Source organism: Talpa occidentalis, unplaced genomic scaffold, assembly GCF_014898055.3.
Source record: "Talpa occidentalis isolate TD23 unplaced genomic scaffold, MPIMG_talOcc4v2.1 talOcc4.9, whole genome shotgun sequence".
In the NCBI taxonomy this organism is placed as follows: Eukaryota; Metazoa; Chordata; class Mammalia; order Eulipotyphla; family Talpidae; genus Talpa; species Talpa occidentalis.
Window position 1 is genome coordinate 75808459 of NW_023605305.1, and position 17872 is coordinate 75826330.

Here is a 17872-nt window from a genome sequence, read left to right on the forward strand (position 1 = left end):
GCGGGGTTGGGGCGGTTCAGCTCTGGCCTACCATCCCCCTGTGGTTTGGCCTTATTTCCCCCAACAGACCTGGCCCCCCTCAGTTGTCAGGCTAAATATTTTGATTTGGCGGGAGGGGCGGAAAGAACCCAGCGATCCCAGCTAACCAATCCACTTGTCTGGGGGCAGGGAGGGTGAGAGTTGGATGCAGCCTTGCTTGCACTCCGGAGAGATGTTGCGGCCATTGCAGCCAGCTGGCGCTTGGGAGCCCAGTGTGCCCTGAGAGTCCCAGGGGCTGGGAGGGTCCCCCCTGCTCTCCTTTCCGTCCCCTGCCCCACTTCTGCTCCGCCCTTGGAGCTGACTGGCTTAGGACTCCACCTGTGTGACTTTCTCCCTCTGAGGTGACTCAGAGTCTCTCCCAGTCAGCATCTTTGTCCCTATCTCAGTCTCTGGATTGACACTGAGTCTCTCTCCAGCTGCCTGCACCTCTTTGTGTCTCTGTGGCTCTCTCCTTGTTTCCCTTTCCAGCCACCTCTATGTGGGATTCCTTGTTGCTCTGCTCCACCTCTTCCCTTCCCCTCTGAAGTGCACCCTGAGGGCCTGTCAGACCCTTCTCCCTGGAGTCATCTGGAAGAGAGCTGGGACTGGGCGCGAGGCAGGGCTGGGACAATGACAGTGCCCCGTCTGTGGCCATGGGTGGCATGCCTGCTTGTGATCCTCCTCTCCTTGGGATTTGGCCTGGACACACTAAAGGGTGAGTTCCCACACTGTCTCCTTGAGCCCCATCTCTCCCCATCTCCACCCCAGCCAGTAGGGGTGGAGCTCCCAGCCCAACACATCCACTTTACTGACTGCACAGTTAAGACTGGGGTTAGAGCTCAGCACTTCTCACCAGGAAGAACAGTTAATTCTCCACATCGGGGTGTTTTCTCTCAGTTCCCTGGGAGATGAGAGGGAACATTCCACTTGGTGAAACCAACATCCCATAAAGACTGAATGAAAAGCAACATGGGGGTGAGGGTGGGGTGGGGGTGGGGGCCATCTTAGAGGTTGTTTCTAGGGCCACTGACTAGGAAGGGGCTGGGATGGGGCGGCAGCTGAGAACTAGGCACTGTTCAGTACCTGCACTCTGGGAGCTGGCCTCAGAGAATTGCAAGGTGAAGTGAGCTGGGGTCCTGAGCACCTGCCCCAGGTCTCCCAGTCCTTAGGCCCACTCTTCAGGGAGGTGGACTGCTTATGGTTAGTACCCCAAGTTAGACACTTCCAGTGCTAGGGTTTGGAGGGGCCAGGCAGACTAAGTGGCCCTCATGGAGGTGTTGGGAGCTTAGTGGGGAAAGCGAGAAAAAGCTGAAGACTGAAAAGATGCCCCTGTCCCCAATCCTACCATCCCCTCCCAGACTAAGGGAGCTCAGGTATCCATGGCTCTGGGTCTTCCTGAGGAGTCTCATGACACCCTCAGATTAGGGGCTCCCACAGATATAGCAGAGTCTCCCCTTGCTACAGAGACTGAGGGGATGCAAATTCCTGAAGGGTGTAGTCACAAAGGCACTACCTGCTGGGCACAGCCACTCCCCCTCCCCCTCTCCCTCCCTTCCTCCCTCCCTCCTTCACTTCCACTCCAATGCAGATGCCAGCAGAGAGCACGGTTGTCAGGATGGAGCAAGTCAGGGTGTGGAGGGGGGGGCACTTGGTGCTGCTGTTTGGTCAGGGGACCCAGATGTCTGTTCCCAGAGCAGCTCTGCGTCCAGCCCTGGCCTGAGGGAGGCAGGCAGGGGTTAATCTGTGAAGGTCGCAGGTTTGTTTTTCCAAATGACTCCCATCAGGGGAGCCCTAGAGAGGCAGGGGCATGATGGGAAGTGGTATGTGGGCGCCTGAGAGAACCCCCATCTGCCTCATAGAGCCTGATTGGCCTTTGCCTGGAGTGCCTAGAAGTGTTTTCTCGTTCTCTCTCCCTCTCTTGTGTGTTCGTGCATGTGCATGTAGCTGAGGGCGCGTGCGCGTGCGCGCGCGCACGCGCACGCACACACACACACACACACACACACACACACACAGAGTTGGTGGGCAGAGCCAGGCGTAGGACTATCAGTAACAACGGAGAAGGTGTGAAGTAAGCCCCAGGGAGCAGTGTTGCCTGCCCACCTCCCTCCAACCTTCTGGGGGTGGCCTGGGTCTATGTGGTGTCATGGGGACTAGTGGGAAGGAAAGAAGTAGAAGCTAGGTAGGTTAGCAGAACTGGGATGTCAAGTTGAAGAATTCAGTCTTGAATCTTCCCCAATGGGGAACCAGGGAAGGTACCCTTGGGAGCAAGTGAGTTTAGTGACCAGACCACCTAGGGGAGTGGTCCTAGATACTCTGGAAGAAGAAGGGAGTGGGGCCGGGGCACAGGATCTAAAGAAGCCAGATCCCCGAGGGAGGAGTGGACTTGGGATCCAGATGTCCAAGGCCCTGAGTTCCCAGTGGCTCCAGCCCTGCACTCATCACCCTGGGGGACAAGACCCTGCTCTCAGGAGGCCACTTCTTGGAGGTGGGCACAGACATAGACAGCAGTACTGGGACAGTGCCCAGGTGTTGTGAGGTGAGTGTGGGTAAGTGCTGCTGGACCTGAGTGGGCAGTGATTAACTCAGGGCCAGACAGCTGGGAAGGGGTGGAGCTTGATCTGAGGCTTGCAGAACAAGAGCTGAGGTGTTTTCAGGTCAAGGTACCTTTGTGAGGCTGGAGATATTAATGGGAACCAGTTTATCAGCACTCTGGAATGTCAGACTGAGGAATTTAACTTTTAGTTTTTGATCATGGGGAGCCATGAAATGTCCCTTTGAGAGTAAATAAGTGTAGGGACCAGGCATCTGACCCCTTAGGACTGGAGAAGAAAGTCAGGCTGTCTCCCAGTCACAGAATTCATTCATTCATTCATTCATTCATTCATTCATTCACATTCATTTAAGATTTATTGAGTGACAATTTTTTGCTAGGGACCATACCAGTACCAGAATGCAACAACGAATTTTACAAACATCCCTACCCTCTGGGGCTTAGCTTCAACAAAATACATATAATAAGTAAATTACATATTAGTTAAGAGTTATCTAATATGTTAATTCTTAGAAAAACTAAGTACACGTCTGGAGGCAAGCGCTTAGGACCCAGAGAAAAACTAAGTACACGGGAGTGGGGAAGGGAGAAGGGGGACAGGAAGGGGTGCAATTTTCAATAGGATGATCAGAGAAGGCCTTCATGAGAGAGTGACATTTGAGCTGTGAGTTTAAGGAGGTGAGGGGGTCACAAAGAGGGAAAAGTGTGCTAGCCAGAGGGAACAGAAGGTGCAAAGATCTCAAAGCAAGATCCCAAAGCAGAAGCTTGACTGACTCGTTTGAGGAACAGCAGAGGTCCGTGTGGCTGGAAAGAGAGAGAAAGGGGATGAAGCCATAGCAACTTCGGGGAACTTAGAGGCTGTGTGACAAGGATTTTAGCTTTTACATCAGTGAGATGATGGCCAGTGGCAGTTTTGAGGAGTGGAGGAACATGATCCAACTTGTGTTTTGAGAAGATTGCTCCGGCTATAGAGAAGTGAATAGCCCATAGCAGAGACCAGGGCAGAAGTGGAAGAGCATCAGGAAAAGCCATTGCCATAAAGCCAGGGAAAGATATGGGGAAAGCAGTGAAGGTACTGACAAGAGGTTAGATTCTGGATATATTTGTGAATATAGAACCCAAGGAAGGTCAAGAGGGGGAGGTCAAGAGGGAACGAGAGAAAGAAAGGAGTCAAGAATGACTATGTTTGGGGCCTGATTGTAAGAATGAAGCTCTCAACAGAGAAAGGGAAGTGGCTTTGGGAGGGGAGGCTGGGAGCTCACTCTTGCCCCATTTCGCCCCTCTGGTAGAGATGCAGGTGAGCCCAAGGGTGGAGATCCCCCGACACCTGCAGCAGAGCCAGCTGCCATGTAGTATCCTACAGCCAGTGTGGCTCAGGGGGGCAGGAGGAGGTGCTTGGCCCCAGCTGTGCTGACGGCGGCCTGCCACTTGTGCCCAGTGTGCCCGAGCCTGGACATCCGCTCAGAGGTCACCGAGCTGCGGCAGCTGGAGAACTGCAGCGTGGTGGAGGGCCACCTGCAGATCCTGCTCATGTTCACGGCCACCGGGGAGGACTTCCGTGGCCTCAGCTTCCCACGCCTCATCCAGGTCACTGACTACTTGCTGCTCTTCCGAGTCTATGGCCTGGAGAGCCTGCGCGACCTCTTTCCCAACCTAGCAGTCATCCGCGGCACCCGCCTCTTCCTGGGCTACGCGCTGGTCATCTTCGAGATGCCCCACCTGCGGGACGTGGGGCTGCCAGCGCTAGGGGCTGTGCTCCGGGGGGCCGTGCGTGTGGAGAAGAACCAGGAGCTCTGCCACCTCTCCACCATTGACTGGGGCCTGCTGCAGCCTTCGCCTGGTGCCAACCACATTGTGGGCAACAAGCTGGGTGAGGAGTGTGCCGATGTGTGCCCCGGCGTGCTGGGCGCCACGGGGGAGCCCTGTGCCAGGACCACCTTCAGCGGGCACACCGACTACAGGTGCTGGACCTCCAGCCACTGCCAGAGAGGTAGGCACTGGCAGGGAACATAACTCAGGGGGTAGAGGGAGGTCAGTCAGACAGTACTAGGTGGCCACGGATGGTGTGGGTGAGTACTTGCCACCGGGGCTTATTTTAATCCTCATGCATCCCCTGAGGACTGCTGTTCCTCCTGTTTTACCGAAGAGAAAAACGAGGCTCAGGAAAGTGAAGTGAGGTAGCGCAGGCAGTCAGGGGGCTGGCACAGACAGCACAGGTTGTCATGAAGAAGGAAGAGGACGTGTATAAGGGAGACATGGGGACAAAGGGTAGGGATGAGGTGACAGAGGCAGCAGCGCAAGTGGCAGTGCGGGGCGGTGACTGAGTTCAGCGTTAGACGGCCTGGGTTCCATCTCAGCTTTGCTACTGACTGACTTACTCCTCCTCTCTCCTCCTCCCCCTTCCTTACTTACCGCCTGTGTCCATTTCGCCTCCCTCCGCCTCGGTCGTCTCATCTGTAAAATGACCACCGTGCTCTTATAAGGAGCGAGCTCTCTTAACACTAGAGCAGCGCCTGGCCTGGCAGCACGCACGTTCCTGATAAAAGGGGCCGAGCACAGAGACACGCTGCGAGGCTCGCTGGAGCACTATAATGAGGAGGTGGAGAGCTGGGCGGGAGTAGAAAGGAGGGGGGGACAGAGGAAGGGCAGGGTGAGAGGATAAATATGTAAGGTGGGATTTTCTTTAGGAAGCAAGATGTGACTAAAGGAAATGGAAGGGAGAGGGAAAGGGAGAGTGGGAAAAGGCGGGCTGGTTGGAGGAAGAAATGAAAAGTTATGGGAGGCAGAAGGAAGACCTTGCGGAGGCTGGGGGCAGATCTAGGGTTCCCCCAACCTGAGGCTCTTCTGCCCAGCTCCTGGAGGTTAGCTTCCCTCACCCGAGGGCCTAACATCAGGCCAGAAGAGTAACTAGATCCCTGCTGTATCCGCAGGGCCCCACCTCCCTGATGCCTCTCTGTTGGCTGTAAACACAGCTGCTGCAAGGCCTCTCCCGTGTACAGTGTCAACACACCCTGGCTGACCCCCGCCACACGCATCGCTCCCACAGACACCCAGCTGCCACTGTGCGGAGTTCCCAGGCCATTGGGTCCCCAGCCACAAACCTGGCCATGGCTGCTTGGGGTTGCCTCCCACCTAGGGCAGAGAACTGAACAGGGAGGAGGGTAGGCAGGAGCAGGGGTAAAACCATCAGTGGTGCCTCCTCATTCCACACATTCCTAGGCCCAGTTTAACCTGGTGGGGAGACATTTGCTGGTTCACTCGACACTGTCAGCATGATCTGCCCCCGGGCCCACCTAGTACCAGGCCTAGGCAGGACAGCAGCAGCCACGATAGACACAGTCGCTGCTCTGTCCAGAGTCTGACACCCTGACTAGGCACTGTGGAGCACAGAGAGGGACCAAGGTCATTGCCCTGAAGAGGTCACCCTCTGAGAGAAGCAGCCAGTACCCAGTGTCATCTCAACTGGAGGGATACCCCAGGAGGAGGGGAAGGGCAGACCCAAGGAGCATGAGTAACGCCTGACACAACACTCTGTCCACAGTGTGTCCCTGTCCCCCTGGGCTGGCCTGCACAGCTGGAGGTGAGTGCTGCCACATAGAATGTCTGGGGGGCTGTAGCCGGCCAGAAGACCCCCGGACCTGCGTCGCGTGCCGCCACCTCTACTTCCAGGGCGCCTGCCTCCCAGTCTGCCCCCCAGGCACCTACCAGCATGAGTCCTGGCGCTGTGTCACAGCCGAACACTGTGCCACCCTGCGATCTGTGCCTGGCCGTGCCTCCACCTTCGGCATCCACCAGGGCAGTTGTCTGGCCCAGTGCCCTCCAGGCTTCACCCGTAATGGCAGCAGGTGAGTGTAGGATGGGCAGGAGGCCTCCTGGGAGCAGTGAGGACCGCACTGATCATGGGCTTATGCTACAACCTCCTTTTGCCCCTGCTAGCATATTCTGCCACAAGTGCGAGGGGCTATGCCCCAAAGAGTGCAAGGTGGGCACCAAGACCATCGACTCCGTCCAGGCTGCGCAGGACCTGGTGGGCTGCACCCATGTGGAGGGGAGCCTCATCCTCAACCTTCGCCAGGGCTGTTAGTACCTTCCCCAGGGCCACGCCCTCCTCCCCGACCATGCCTCGCCTCCCGGCCACGCCTCTTACAATGAACCAGCTAAAGTTCCGTTTTCCAACTCTTTTGGTCCCACCTCCAAGGGCGCCCCTTTTCTGGGTTCCCAGTAAATTCTCACACATACACACACCCCGTGGGACCCATCACTTTCGCTGCCCCTGCTCCAACCCTGTCTTCCAATCCCCAGACAACCTGGAGCCAGAGCTGCTGCACAGCCTGGGCCTGGTAGAGACGATCACTGGCTTCCTGAAAATCAAGCACTCCTTTGCCCTTGTGTCCCTGGAATTTTTCAAGAATCTCAAACTAATCCGGGGGGATGCCATGGTGGATGGGTAAGGGGTCAGAAACAGGTCTCTGACCAGCTCCCTCTAGCACATCCACTCCCCAAAATTCCCCAGTGGTGAAGAGCACTGGGCTCTGGAATCAGCTCTATTACTTTCTAGCTGTGTGACTCTGGGTAGATTACTGGGTATTCTGTCCTCATTTTTTCTCATCTGTAAAATGGGGTTAATTAACACTAATTTCTTAGGGTTCTTATAAATATTACTTAAATTGTTATGTATAAAGCACTTAAAACAGTGCCTGGAACACAATATATGCTATATAAATTATAGTTTCAACAACTCTACCTGGGTTGGCTATCCTTGTTATCATCTGCCTCTCCCAATGACACATCAAAATTGCCTGGGTTTGAAACCCATTCTTACCATCTACCCATAACGTAGCCAGGATTTTCCTAAATAAAAATAATGTTTTAAATTACCATCTAGCCAAGTCATTTCTCATTTCTCCTAGCACATTGCTATGTACCCCTGGGGTTCCCACACTCCAGCTGGAGAGGCATACATAGCCCCAGGTTGAGTACTACTCCTCCCTGTGTCCCCCAAGCCAGCAGAGCCTGGCACATAGCAGGTGCTCAGGGAATGTGAGATGAGGGAAGACGGGAAGCAAAAAGCTGTTCACCCCATTTCACTGATGAGGAAAACAGAGCATGAGTGACTTGCAAGACCTCAAGTTCCTGGTAGTGAGACAGTGTGGGTGTGGAGGGATACCCCATGTGTGCTTGGTGTAAGTGGGCTACTGAATGTTCCTTCTCCCTGGTGCCCCCACGCAAGCCCCTCCAGGGGGAACCCATAAGGCCCTCCCTTCCCTACCTCTTGTCCCCACTCCAATGCAGAGCAAGGTCCCCTGGCCTCCCCCAGGAACTACACTCTGTATGTGTTGGACAACCAGAACCTGCAGCAATTAGGGTCCTGGGTAGCCGCTGGGCTCACCATTCCAGTGGGCAAGATCTACTTCGCCTTCAACCCACGCCTCTGCTTGGAGCACATCTACCGCCTGGAGGAGGTGACCGGCACGCGGGGTCGGCAAAACAAAGCCGAGATCAACCCCCGCACCAACGGAGGAGACCACGCAGCCTGTGAGGCCCCAGCCCCCATCCCAGAGCAAGCAGCACATTCACCATGAGCCACAGGACCCCAAGGAACACCCAGATGCACACACACGCAGACAGCCACACTAAAACAGCAGAATCTTGCACCCGGCGCGGGGTGGGGGGGCGGGTGCTAAGTTTTCTGCAGAGACCGCTTTGGGGATAGGGCCAGAGGTCGGGGGAGGGGCTTGGAAGTAGGCGGCTCCTGTGGGTGGTGAGGACCGTAGAGATCAGGTGTCTGCCCCGCACCCCACCTAGGTCAGGCTCGAACCCTGCGCTTCGTGTCCAACGTGACGGAGGCCAACAGCATCTTGCTGCGCTGGGAACGCTACGAGCCGCTTGCTGCTCGCGACTTACTCAGCTTCATCGTGTACTACAAGGAGTCGTGAGTGGCGGGGCGTGGCCGCGAGGGATGGGGTCAGAGCCCGACCAGCCCTTTATTCACCCCTCCAGGCAGCTGAAGGCATAGCGCTAGGGCCAGGCCCAAGTTGCCCCCTTTGTAGGGCCTAAGTCTGGCCTCTCCCCTCATCTTCATCTCTCGGTGCCTCAGTTTCACCTCATGAAGTGAAATGGAGAGGACAGGCGGGCCTTCTGAGAGTCCAGGAGAGGCGCCCTGTTAGGAAGACTTGGGTAATTAAACTTCAATTCACTATGCTAATGTTCTATACTGACCACATGTTCCTGCTCCAGCAGCGGTTTGGGGAGTACCCACTAATTTGGTCAGTTTTATGCAAAGCTTTGCCAGCATTTAATTAAAGCCTGAGGGAGGGAAAGAGCAGGGACAGCCAAGGACCAGCCACTCTTTTCTTTGGCATGTACTGACCATAACAGCAGGGATTGTGGTTAGACCACAGGAAGGACTTCTCCAAAAACATGGCTAGGAATGAAAAATAGAAATCCTTAGAAGGGATTAGGAGGGAGAGATGGATTTGGGATAGCAGGCTGGGGTGGCAGGAATAAGGAGTACAGCCCATGGGGTAGATAGAAGGCCCTACTTGCAAGCATTTCCTATGAATTAAAATTGGCAGGTGTTAGCTGCCTACTAGCCTCCCAGGGGCCTGACCTGGGAGGAAGGGAGGGGAGGGAGTCAATGATGGAGGCCTGCTCGAGGGGTCACAGGCCTCCTTGGTAGGTCTCTAGTGTGGGGGAGCTAGAGAGTTTGTGGCATGCAGATCCCTGCCCTCCCCTCTAGAATCTCCTTTACTTAGTCCTGGGCAGGGCCCGTGACTGCATTTCTAACAAACTACCCAAGTATGCTGAATATGCTGGTCCATGCCCTGCAATATTAACCGCACTCCTGGTTCTGCAGCTCACCATGTGCCTGCTATACACAGTGCTTCTGGGATAAAGGGAGAGAACTATGAGATCCTTCCAGAAGCCCCCCTAACATCACTGTCTTGCTGTGCAGTTGTGACTGTGTTCTGAAACTGTGCTCTCTGAGAGACATGTACTGTGGATATTAGCTCAATTCCAGTTCTGGAGCAGACCCTGGCCCACGCCGTGGCTGTGGCATGCCTACAAAGCATCTGTACCATGGCACCCACTCTGCATACCCATAGTTCCTCTTGGACTATCTACTTTTAGTCCCAACAAGGGAAAAAATTTCCAGTTGGGCCTCAAGTTCCCCCTATGCTATCCCTTTTGACCACCCCTCAAATTCTGCCCCTGGCTCAGCATGAATTACATCCCTTTGCCCGCCTCCAAAGAAACAAGTATCCCAAACATCAATGTGATGTGGCATATCCTCTGCTTGATCTATCTTGAGAGAGCTATCTCCTCCAGGCAGATAGTTTTTACCCCTGAAGCCAGTGTTGGCCCCAGGCCCTATTCCTGCTCTGGCCTCTAGGCAGCCAGGTAATTGTCTCTGGTATCAATTCATCCCCTTGTGGAAGTGGGTCTTGGCCATTAGGGATCATGGACATGTTTGAGAAGCTGATGAAAGCTAGGATCTCCCTCCCTAGAAAAACACTCATACACATTGCTTCTAGTTTAGAGGCTCATCGACCTCTAAAATCCATTCATGAGCCAGGGTTAAGATAGTCTGTCTTTAGGAAGACAGTGGTCTCCTAGGTCTGGTTCCAGGTAATCTTGCCTCTGGAGAATGGGATAATCTCATCTCATCACTTGCCTTTCCTGGGAGAGGAAACTCCCACACCCAAATTCTAGTTTCATTTATACACTGCAAGAGTTTTTGAACACACATTGAGACTGGAACTCAATGTTACCTGCTAAAGGATAAGGAGATATTTCATCACAGGGTCCAAGTAGTAACTGGACTCATAGCTTTGCTCTCATGCATACTGGAAGAATGTCCATGATGATCTCAGAGTGATGGGGTGGGGTGCTAGAACAAGGGAGTGGGGCTGAGCCCCCCTTCAGCTCCAGGGATGGGGTCTTCAGCCCATTCCAGAATGCAACAGAGTACATCGGTCCAGATGCCTGTGGGACCCAGAGTTGGAACCTGCTAGATGTGGAACTGCCCCTAAGTCGCACCCAGGAGCCAGGAGTGACCCTAGCACCCCTCAAGCCCTGGACACAGTATGCAGTGTTCGTGCGGGCCATCACACTGACCACTGCTGAGGACAGCCCCCACCAAGGAGCTCAGAGCCCAATTATCTACCTCCGAACCCTGCCTGCAGGTAAGTTGAATGAAGCCTTTGGAGGGAATGGGAGCTAGATGCCTAGATTCTAGTGAGAATAGGAATGCTGGGTCACTGAACACTGGGCCCATTGAGGCTGGAAGTTCAGATGCTTGGGTCCTATTAAGAATAGGGGGCGTTCTTCTAGATCTTAGGGATGCTAGAGGTGGAAGAGTGCAGATGGAGTAACTGAGCCAACTCTGGGGCCTTTGGGGGATCAGGCATGGACAAAATGCTGAGGTCTAGGAAGGGGAGGTTGAGGGTCACCTATTTCTCAGGTGAGATAGGTTAGAACCCACCCCAGAGAGAGGGGTCCATTATGAGGCAGAAATTGAAAGGGGGTGGGAAGTCTGCAGCCCCTCAGTTATACCCTACTTATACCCCCAGCGCCCACCGTACCCCAGGACGTCATCTCCACATCCAACTCCTCCTCCCACCTGCTGGTGCGCTGGAAGCCACCGACCCAGCGCAACGGAAACATCACCTACTATATGGTGCTGTGGCAGCGTCTGGCAGAGGATGGCGACCTTTACCTCAATGACTACTGCCACCGCGGTGCGCACGGAGGAGGTGCGGGCGGGAGGGGTCAGGGCTCAGAGACGCCCGCATCGCCGACCTAACGCTTCCTTCCCCGCCGCGGGGCCAGGCCTGCGGCTGCCCACCAGCAACAACGATCCCCGCTTCTACCGCGAAGACGGGGAGCTCGAGGCCCAGATGGAGCCCGGCTGCTGTCCTTGCCAGCACCCACCTCCTGGGCAGGCGCGGACACCGCTGGAGGCGCAAGAGGCCTCGTTTCAGAAGAAGTTTGAAAACTTCCTGCACAACGCCATCACCATCCCCAAGTGCGGCCGGCTTTGGCGGGCCCGGGGCCGGGGTCTCGGGGGCCGGGGTCTCGGGGGAGGGGGTTTGTGGGCGGGGCCTGCGTTGGGGACAGTTTCGGTGGCGCAGCAGTGGAGGGCAAGCGCCTGACCGGGGCTTCCCTGGCCTCTCCAGATCCCCTTGGAAGGTGACATCCATCAACAAGAGCCCTCAAAGGTGAGCGGGGGCGGGCCAGGGTGAGGGGCGTGGTCTAGGGGCGGGGCCTTGAACTCCGGGTCCTGTCCCCCGCCAGGGATTCCGGGCGGCATCGCCGGGCAGCCGAAGCCATCCGGCTTGAAGGGAACAGCTCGGATTTCGAGATCCAGGAGGACAAAGTGCCCCGGGAGCGAGCGGTGCTGAGTGGCCTGCGCCACTTCACAGAATACCGCATCGACATCCATGCCTGCAACCACGCAGCGCACACCGTGGGCTGCAGCGCCGCCACGTTCGTCTTTGCGCGCACCATGCCCCATAGTAGGTGACACTTCCCACCCCACCAACCCCAAAGATCAGTAATGCTCCAACTAGTAAATCGGACCTCCCATTAACCCCAGAGCTCCGCTTTGCTCATCCCTCCCTGTCACTATAATCCCAGAGCTCCCTCAAACCTCCTAGTTTCACCCCTTCGGCTTTGAACATAAAGGTGAGAAGAAATACTTGCAATCTGGCTGGTCGATGCCCTCTCCCACAGGAGAGGCCGATGGGATTCCCGGGAAGGTGGCCTGGGAGGCGGCCAGCAAGAGCAGCATCCTCCTTCGCTGGCTTGAGCCTCCTGACCCCAATGGTCTCATCCTCAAGTACGAAATCAAGTACCGCCGCTCGGGAGAGGTAGGTACCCAGGGGACCCACTAATCTAACTCCAATTTGTGCCTACATCCTCTTCCCAATCAGCCATTCTGTGTTGTCCGCAGGAGGCCACAGTGCTGTGTGTGTCCCGCCTGCGATATGCCAAGTTTGGGGGAGTCCACCTGGCCCTGCTGCCCCCTGGAAACTACTCTGCCAGAGTTCGGGCAACCTCACTGGCTGGCAACGGCTCCTGGACAGACAGTGTCGCTTTCTACATCCCTGGCCCAGGTATACATGGCCTGTGTCCCAGACCTGTATACCCAAACAGCACACCTGGGCCCCAGCCACATCTCCCATTGTGGAAATCACAGGCCTCTCACCCCAACCTCTCCCCAACCTCAACTCCCACTACAGAAAGAGAGGAGTCCTCCACCCTCGCGTTTCTCTGTCTTTGACCCTATGCTCCGCTGTCCTCTGATCCTGTCCTTTGGTCACCAGAGGAAGAAGACTCCGGGGGGCTGCACGTCCTTCTCACTGTCACCCCTGTGGGGCTCATGCTGCTCATCATTCTTGTGGCTCTCGGTTTCCTCTATGGCAAGAAGAGGTGATGACAAGTCCCCCCAGTTCCCAACCCCCTCCTCTCCCTGCATCCTCAGCCTAAGGTCAGTAGAGTTGAAGGATGGTCAGTGAGAACTCGGCACTTCCTTAGAAGAAAGAACTCCCTTAGAAGCAGCAACTGCCCCCCTGGGGGTGGCACTGAGGAGAGGGGCTTTCAGCTATGGTGTCCAACTCATTCTGGTTTTCCTGGGACTTTCCTGATTTTATCAGTGAAAGTCACATCTGAGAAGCCCCTGTCCAGCCACACCAGGACTGCCGATCACTGCTCTCAGCCTGAGGACTAATGAAGCCAGGCGAGAGGCAGGAGACATCAGGAAATGCCCTGGGATGTTGCTGCAGATTCCCCTGGGGGTCTGAATCAAGAAGGAAGTAAGGCTTTGATGAGCTGGGTTCTGAGGACTAGTTGAGGGAGCAACTCTACTCCTGCTTTTCCTAATCCCAGCCTGTCAGATCCCAGATCCCAAGACTAGGACCAAGCCCAACTTGCAAAGTACTTAGAGTCCGCTCTGATTAGGGCTGGGATTTGGTCATAACTTTCCTCCTCCTTGCAATGTTCCTCTTCCTTCTCCTCTGAGATTGTACCATCCTTCCTAAAGACCCTTCCAGCCTGACCCCTTACCTTCTATTGCAGAAATGGCACCCTCTATGCCTCTGTGAATCCAGAGTACTTCAGCGCCTCTGATAGTAGGTTGAGGGGTGGGAGTTGGATAAGAGGTGTGGGGAAGGGACACGGGAGGGAGGAGAGGCAGACTTCCTAGAGACTTTGAAGAAGACAGCCCTGGGAGACAGGTGGGTGGAGGCATGGCAGAGAGCAGTAGCCTTGCTTCGTGCACCCCACCTCCTCTCAGTGTACATCCCTGACGAGTGGGAGGTGCCTCGGGAGCAGATCTCCATCATCCGGGAACTGGGCCAGGGCTCCTTTGGGATGGTATACGAGGGGCTGGCGCAAGGACTGGAGGCTGGAGAGAAGTCCACGCCTGTGGCCCTAAAGACGGTGAATGAGCTGGCGAGCCTGCGGGAGCGCATTGAATTCCTCAAGGAGGCCTCGGTCATGAAGGCATTCAAGTGTCACCATGTGGTAAGGGAGAGTCGCACACCTTGTGAGGGTCATAATTAGGGTGAAGGTCATATGCTAAGAGAGATTGGTCAGGGCTGAGATTAGGGCACTATCCAGGTCAAGGTGGGGACTGTGGTTAGAATCCTAAGAGCAGTGAAGGTCATGGTTGGGATTAAAGTCAAAACAGGATTACGGTACACTCGTGATATAATCTTGGGAGAGCTGAGAACGTCATATTTGGAGGTTAATACTGAGTGCCCAGATCAATATTAAGTGATAACTGGATCAAGCTCAGAGTGGAACTGGTCATGAAGATTGGGATGATGGTCAGATGTGATCAAGGTCATGGGTTAAGGTCAGGGTCATTGTTAGGTCAAGATTAGTGTTATGGCTATGGCTGGGGTTAGGGTCAGGGTTGATGTCTGGGTCAGGTTGTGACCACAGCAGGTCAATGTTTTGACCAGGTGGGTCAAGGGCCTCCGTGGACCTGCAACCAGGCTCTCTGTCCATCCCAGGTGCGTCTTCTGGGTGTGGTGTCTCAGGGCCAGCCAACTCTAGTCATCATGGAGTTAATGACCCGTGGGGACCTCAAGAGCCATCTTCGATCTTTGCGGCCCGAGGCAGAGGTGGGGACCAGGAAAACGTCGGGCCAAGGGTCTGAGGAGTTAGGGAAGACTTGGGCACATTTGGGGGAGTAGTCCTTGGACAGGAGTCCAGTCTCTAGGTTCCTTCTTCACCAGCCCCCTCTCTTGGCTCTAGAACAACCCTGGGCTCCCACGGCCAGAACTAGGAGACATGATCCAGATGGCTGGGGAGATTGCGGATGGCATGGCTTACCTTGCTGCCAACAAGTTTGTGCACCGAGACCTGGCGGCACGAAATTGCATGGTGTCCCAGGACTTCACCGTCAAGATTGGGGGTACAGAGGGCACCAGGAGGGTGAGGGTAGCTGAGGAGTAAACACTCCTGGTAAATGAGGCAACAGGAGACTAGGGCCTGGCCCATACCTCTGATAGCCCCCCACCTTGAAGTCACCCCCACACTGAATTTTGGTCTCCTCACTTGGAAGCAGAAGGGCTTGGATGGGATGGTCTCTGAGGTCCGTGAGACCTTACATTCCAAAGTTCTTGGAGACTATGGAGGTGAAAAGGTTAGAAGAGTTCTTCTTGGGGTCCCTCACCCCATCTGCCCTCACTTTCCAGACTTTGGGATGACTCGAGACGTGTATGAGACGGACTATTACCGAAAGGGCGGGAAGGGGCTGCTGCCTGTGCGCTGGATGGCCCCCGAGTCCCTCAAAGATGGAATCTTCACCACCCACTCTGATGTCTGGTGGGGCCTGGCTGGGGCAGAGGGCTCAGGGGCTACGGGGCGTGGTCTGAGGGAGGTTTGGGTGCGCTCCCTCAGGGTGCTCTGGGCAATGCACAAGGTGCTGGGCTCAGGCCTTCCTCCGTGTCCACCAGGTCCTTCGGCGTGGTGCTCTGGGAGATCGCAACCCTGGCCGAACAGCCCTACCAGGGCCTATCCAATGAGCAGGTGCTCAAGTTTGTCATGGACGGTGGGGTTCTGGAGGAGTTGGAAAGCTGTCCCCTTCAGCTGTGAGTCGCCAGTCTACGCTTTCTCATCCTGCTCTGCCGGCTGACACCCCATGATCCCCGCCTCCTCGAATGCTGTTTCTCACGCCAATGCCCGGCTCCAAGCCCACCAATTCTAAACCACACTATGGCCCCATTTATTCTCCCAGCACTCTCCTCAACATAAGCCCCTATAGCCCCCGAGTTTCACTGACTGGCTCAGTGCAGAACTTGGGGTGGGTCTGGGGCTCTGTGACCCCTCTGACTGCCCCCCTCCAACTCCACCAGGCAAGAACTGATGAGCCGCTGCTGGCAGCAGAATCCACGCCTGCGCCCAACCTTCACCCACATCCTGGACAGCATACAGGAGGAGCTGCGGCCCTCCTTCCGCCTGCTCTCCTTCTACTACAGCCCGGAGTGCCGGGGTGGCCGGGCCTCCCTGCCGCCCACGAATGCAGAGCCTGACTCCCTACAACCCCAAAGAGAGGCTTCCTCAAATTGTAGTCCACAAAATGGTGGACCCGGACATTGAGGGCACCCCATTCCCTGGCTGATGGGCCTCCCATTGGCAGAGAGGAAGAGACCTGACTTTTGGGGCATGAGATGTCCAGAAGTTCACACCCCCACCCAGGACGGTGTGGCTGAGGAGGCCAGAGAGTAAGAGCAGGAAAGGCTGGGGGGGGGGGTGTGGTATGAACAGACTCACTCTAGGAAAATTTCCTCAGTTGTCTTGAGTTTCCCATGAGAAAGTAAGCAAAGCCATACGGCAGTGGAGATTAGGCCATGGACAGATGCCCTGGCCCTCAGGGTGAAGACCATCCTCCGACCAGGATGCGAGGGGCTGCCCACCCTGAGCCCTGGGCCTCCTCTGGCATCTGCACCTCTGGAAGCCACATGAGAAACCAGATTCGGTCTCCATCCACTCTGGGGGTTCTCACCCCTGCCCCATGGCCCAGATGGCGTGGGAGGAACCCAGGAACCTGGGTGAGCAGCTCCCAGCCTGTCCCTGCAGGCCCACCCTCACCATTTCCTTTCCTTACCATACCCAGAGACCCCCAAGCTTGGTGCTCCTCCTTCCTCCTTTCTCCCAGTCTCTACCCCTCCATCTCCCTCACACCCTGGGATTACTAAAGCTTTAAGAGCCTTGCTTCCTCCCTGCCCTCACTCTTGCCCTCCCACCACCCCCTGCCTCTCTTGGGAATACTGGAGAAGGCACAATAAATGCGGAGGTCTGTTTGTACCCTGGTCCCGGGCAGCCCATTATCTCTCCATCTATATGGTGTTAACACTGAATGAACTTCCTCCCTCCCTCCTTGGGGACTTGAGGTGGTGACCCCGAGGCAGCGGTGATACAGGATAAAGACACTGCTGTCAAACACCACCTCCATGAGGACCTGGGCGGCCAGGGTTGCCATGGCAGTGAAGCAGGCCATCCTGCTGTTGTGTGCAGCTCCAGTGGCCTGAAGTGGTTGAGCCCGGCAGGGAACCTTTGTATCAGGCCTCCCAGACCCACCAACCCATTGTCCCTTGCTATTTCCACTGAGCAGGCATTTCCTGGGGCATGGCTAGGCAGATCTGAAGTGGACAGAACAAGGGGGGAGGGCCTTTGTTGACATCACTAGTCAACTGGATACACCCCCCACCCCAGCCCAGCCCGGGCAGGGACACACATCAGAGCAGAGCCTGTCTGGTTCCCTGTGGTTATTCCAGTTATTTCAGTTATTCTCTCCCAGCACAGAGACACCCTGGGTGTGTTGAAGGGGCACAGGAGCCCCTTCCAGGTTCCAGGTTCTTATGCCAGTCCATTAGGGCATTTAAAGGGAAAGAGTTGCAGAAATGTGACTTAAAAACCTTGGGTGGCAGCAAAGGGGCTGGCCAGAACTGAGCAATTATTTGGGCATCCTGTGCAGTGTTGCCTGCAGCCAAGGCCCCCAGAGCCACGGCTCCTGTGTCACCACATGCCTTACACAAGAGGGCCGAGGACATTTACACTTTTTTTTTTTTTTTAAGATTTGTTTATTTATTTATACAAGCACTGGGTACAGTCAGAAGCGCGGGAGGGTGAGAGAATTCACCAGAGCCAGAGCGGGGAGCAGAGCAGGCAGAAGGAGCGAAGTACACTGCTGAGGGGAGCAGCGGGCGGCAGGAGAGGTCTGCGCGCCATGCGGGACCCTCCTCCGGTGGCCGGGGAGCAGCCGGGGATCGAACCGGCGCTGCAGCA

General features: G+C 55.7%; 1 protein-coding gene across 1 annotated transcript; it reads left to right on the plus strand.

Moving 5' to 3' along the window:
• The first annotated feature begins 648 nt into the window (after positions 1 to 648).
• Positions 649 to 16183, plus strand: INSRR (insulin receptor related receptor). Its single transcript, XM_037500087.1, has 22 exons — positions 649 to 733; positions 4011 to 4562; positions 6114 to 6417; positions 6509 to 6651; positions 6875 to 7019; positions 7890 to 8107; positions 8378 to 8504; positions 10520 to 10758; positions 11146 to 11313; positions 11405 to 11600; positions 11752 to 11793; positions 11870 to 12090; positions 12308 to 12444; positions 12528 to 12690; positions 12901 to 13006; positions 13652 to 13704; positions 13869 to 14098; positions 14593 to 14703; positions 14837 to 14996; positions 15280 to 15409; positions 15541 to 15675; positions 15940 to 16183. The coding sequence occupies exons 1-22, from the start codon at positions 649 to 651 to the stop codon at positions 16181 to 16183; spliced, it is 3909 nt and encodes a 1302-aa protein (XP_037355984.1).
• The last annotated feature ends 1689 nt before the right edge of the window (positions 16184 to 17872 follow it).

Excerpts from the sequence above, each read along its gene's own strand:
- INSRR (XM_037500087.1), top strand. The coding sequence starts at position 649 with ATGACAGTGCCCCGTCTGTGGCCATGGGTGGCATGCCTGCTTGTGATC. Across the intron at positions 11,601-11,751 it reads AACGCCATCACCATCCCCAA|ATCCCCTTGGAAGGTGACAT; the intron begins GTGCGGCCGGCT and ends TGGCCTCTCCAG. Across the intron at positions 12,091-12,307 it reads TGCGCGCACCATGCCCCATA|GAGAGGCCGATGGGATTCCC; the intron begins GTAGGTGACACT and ends CCTCTCCCACAG.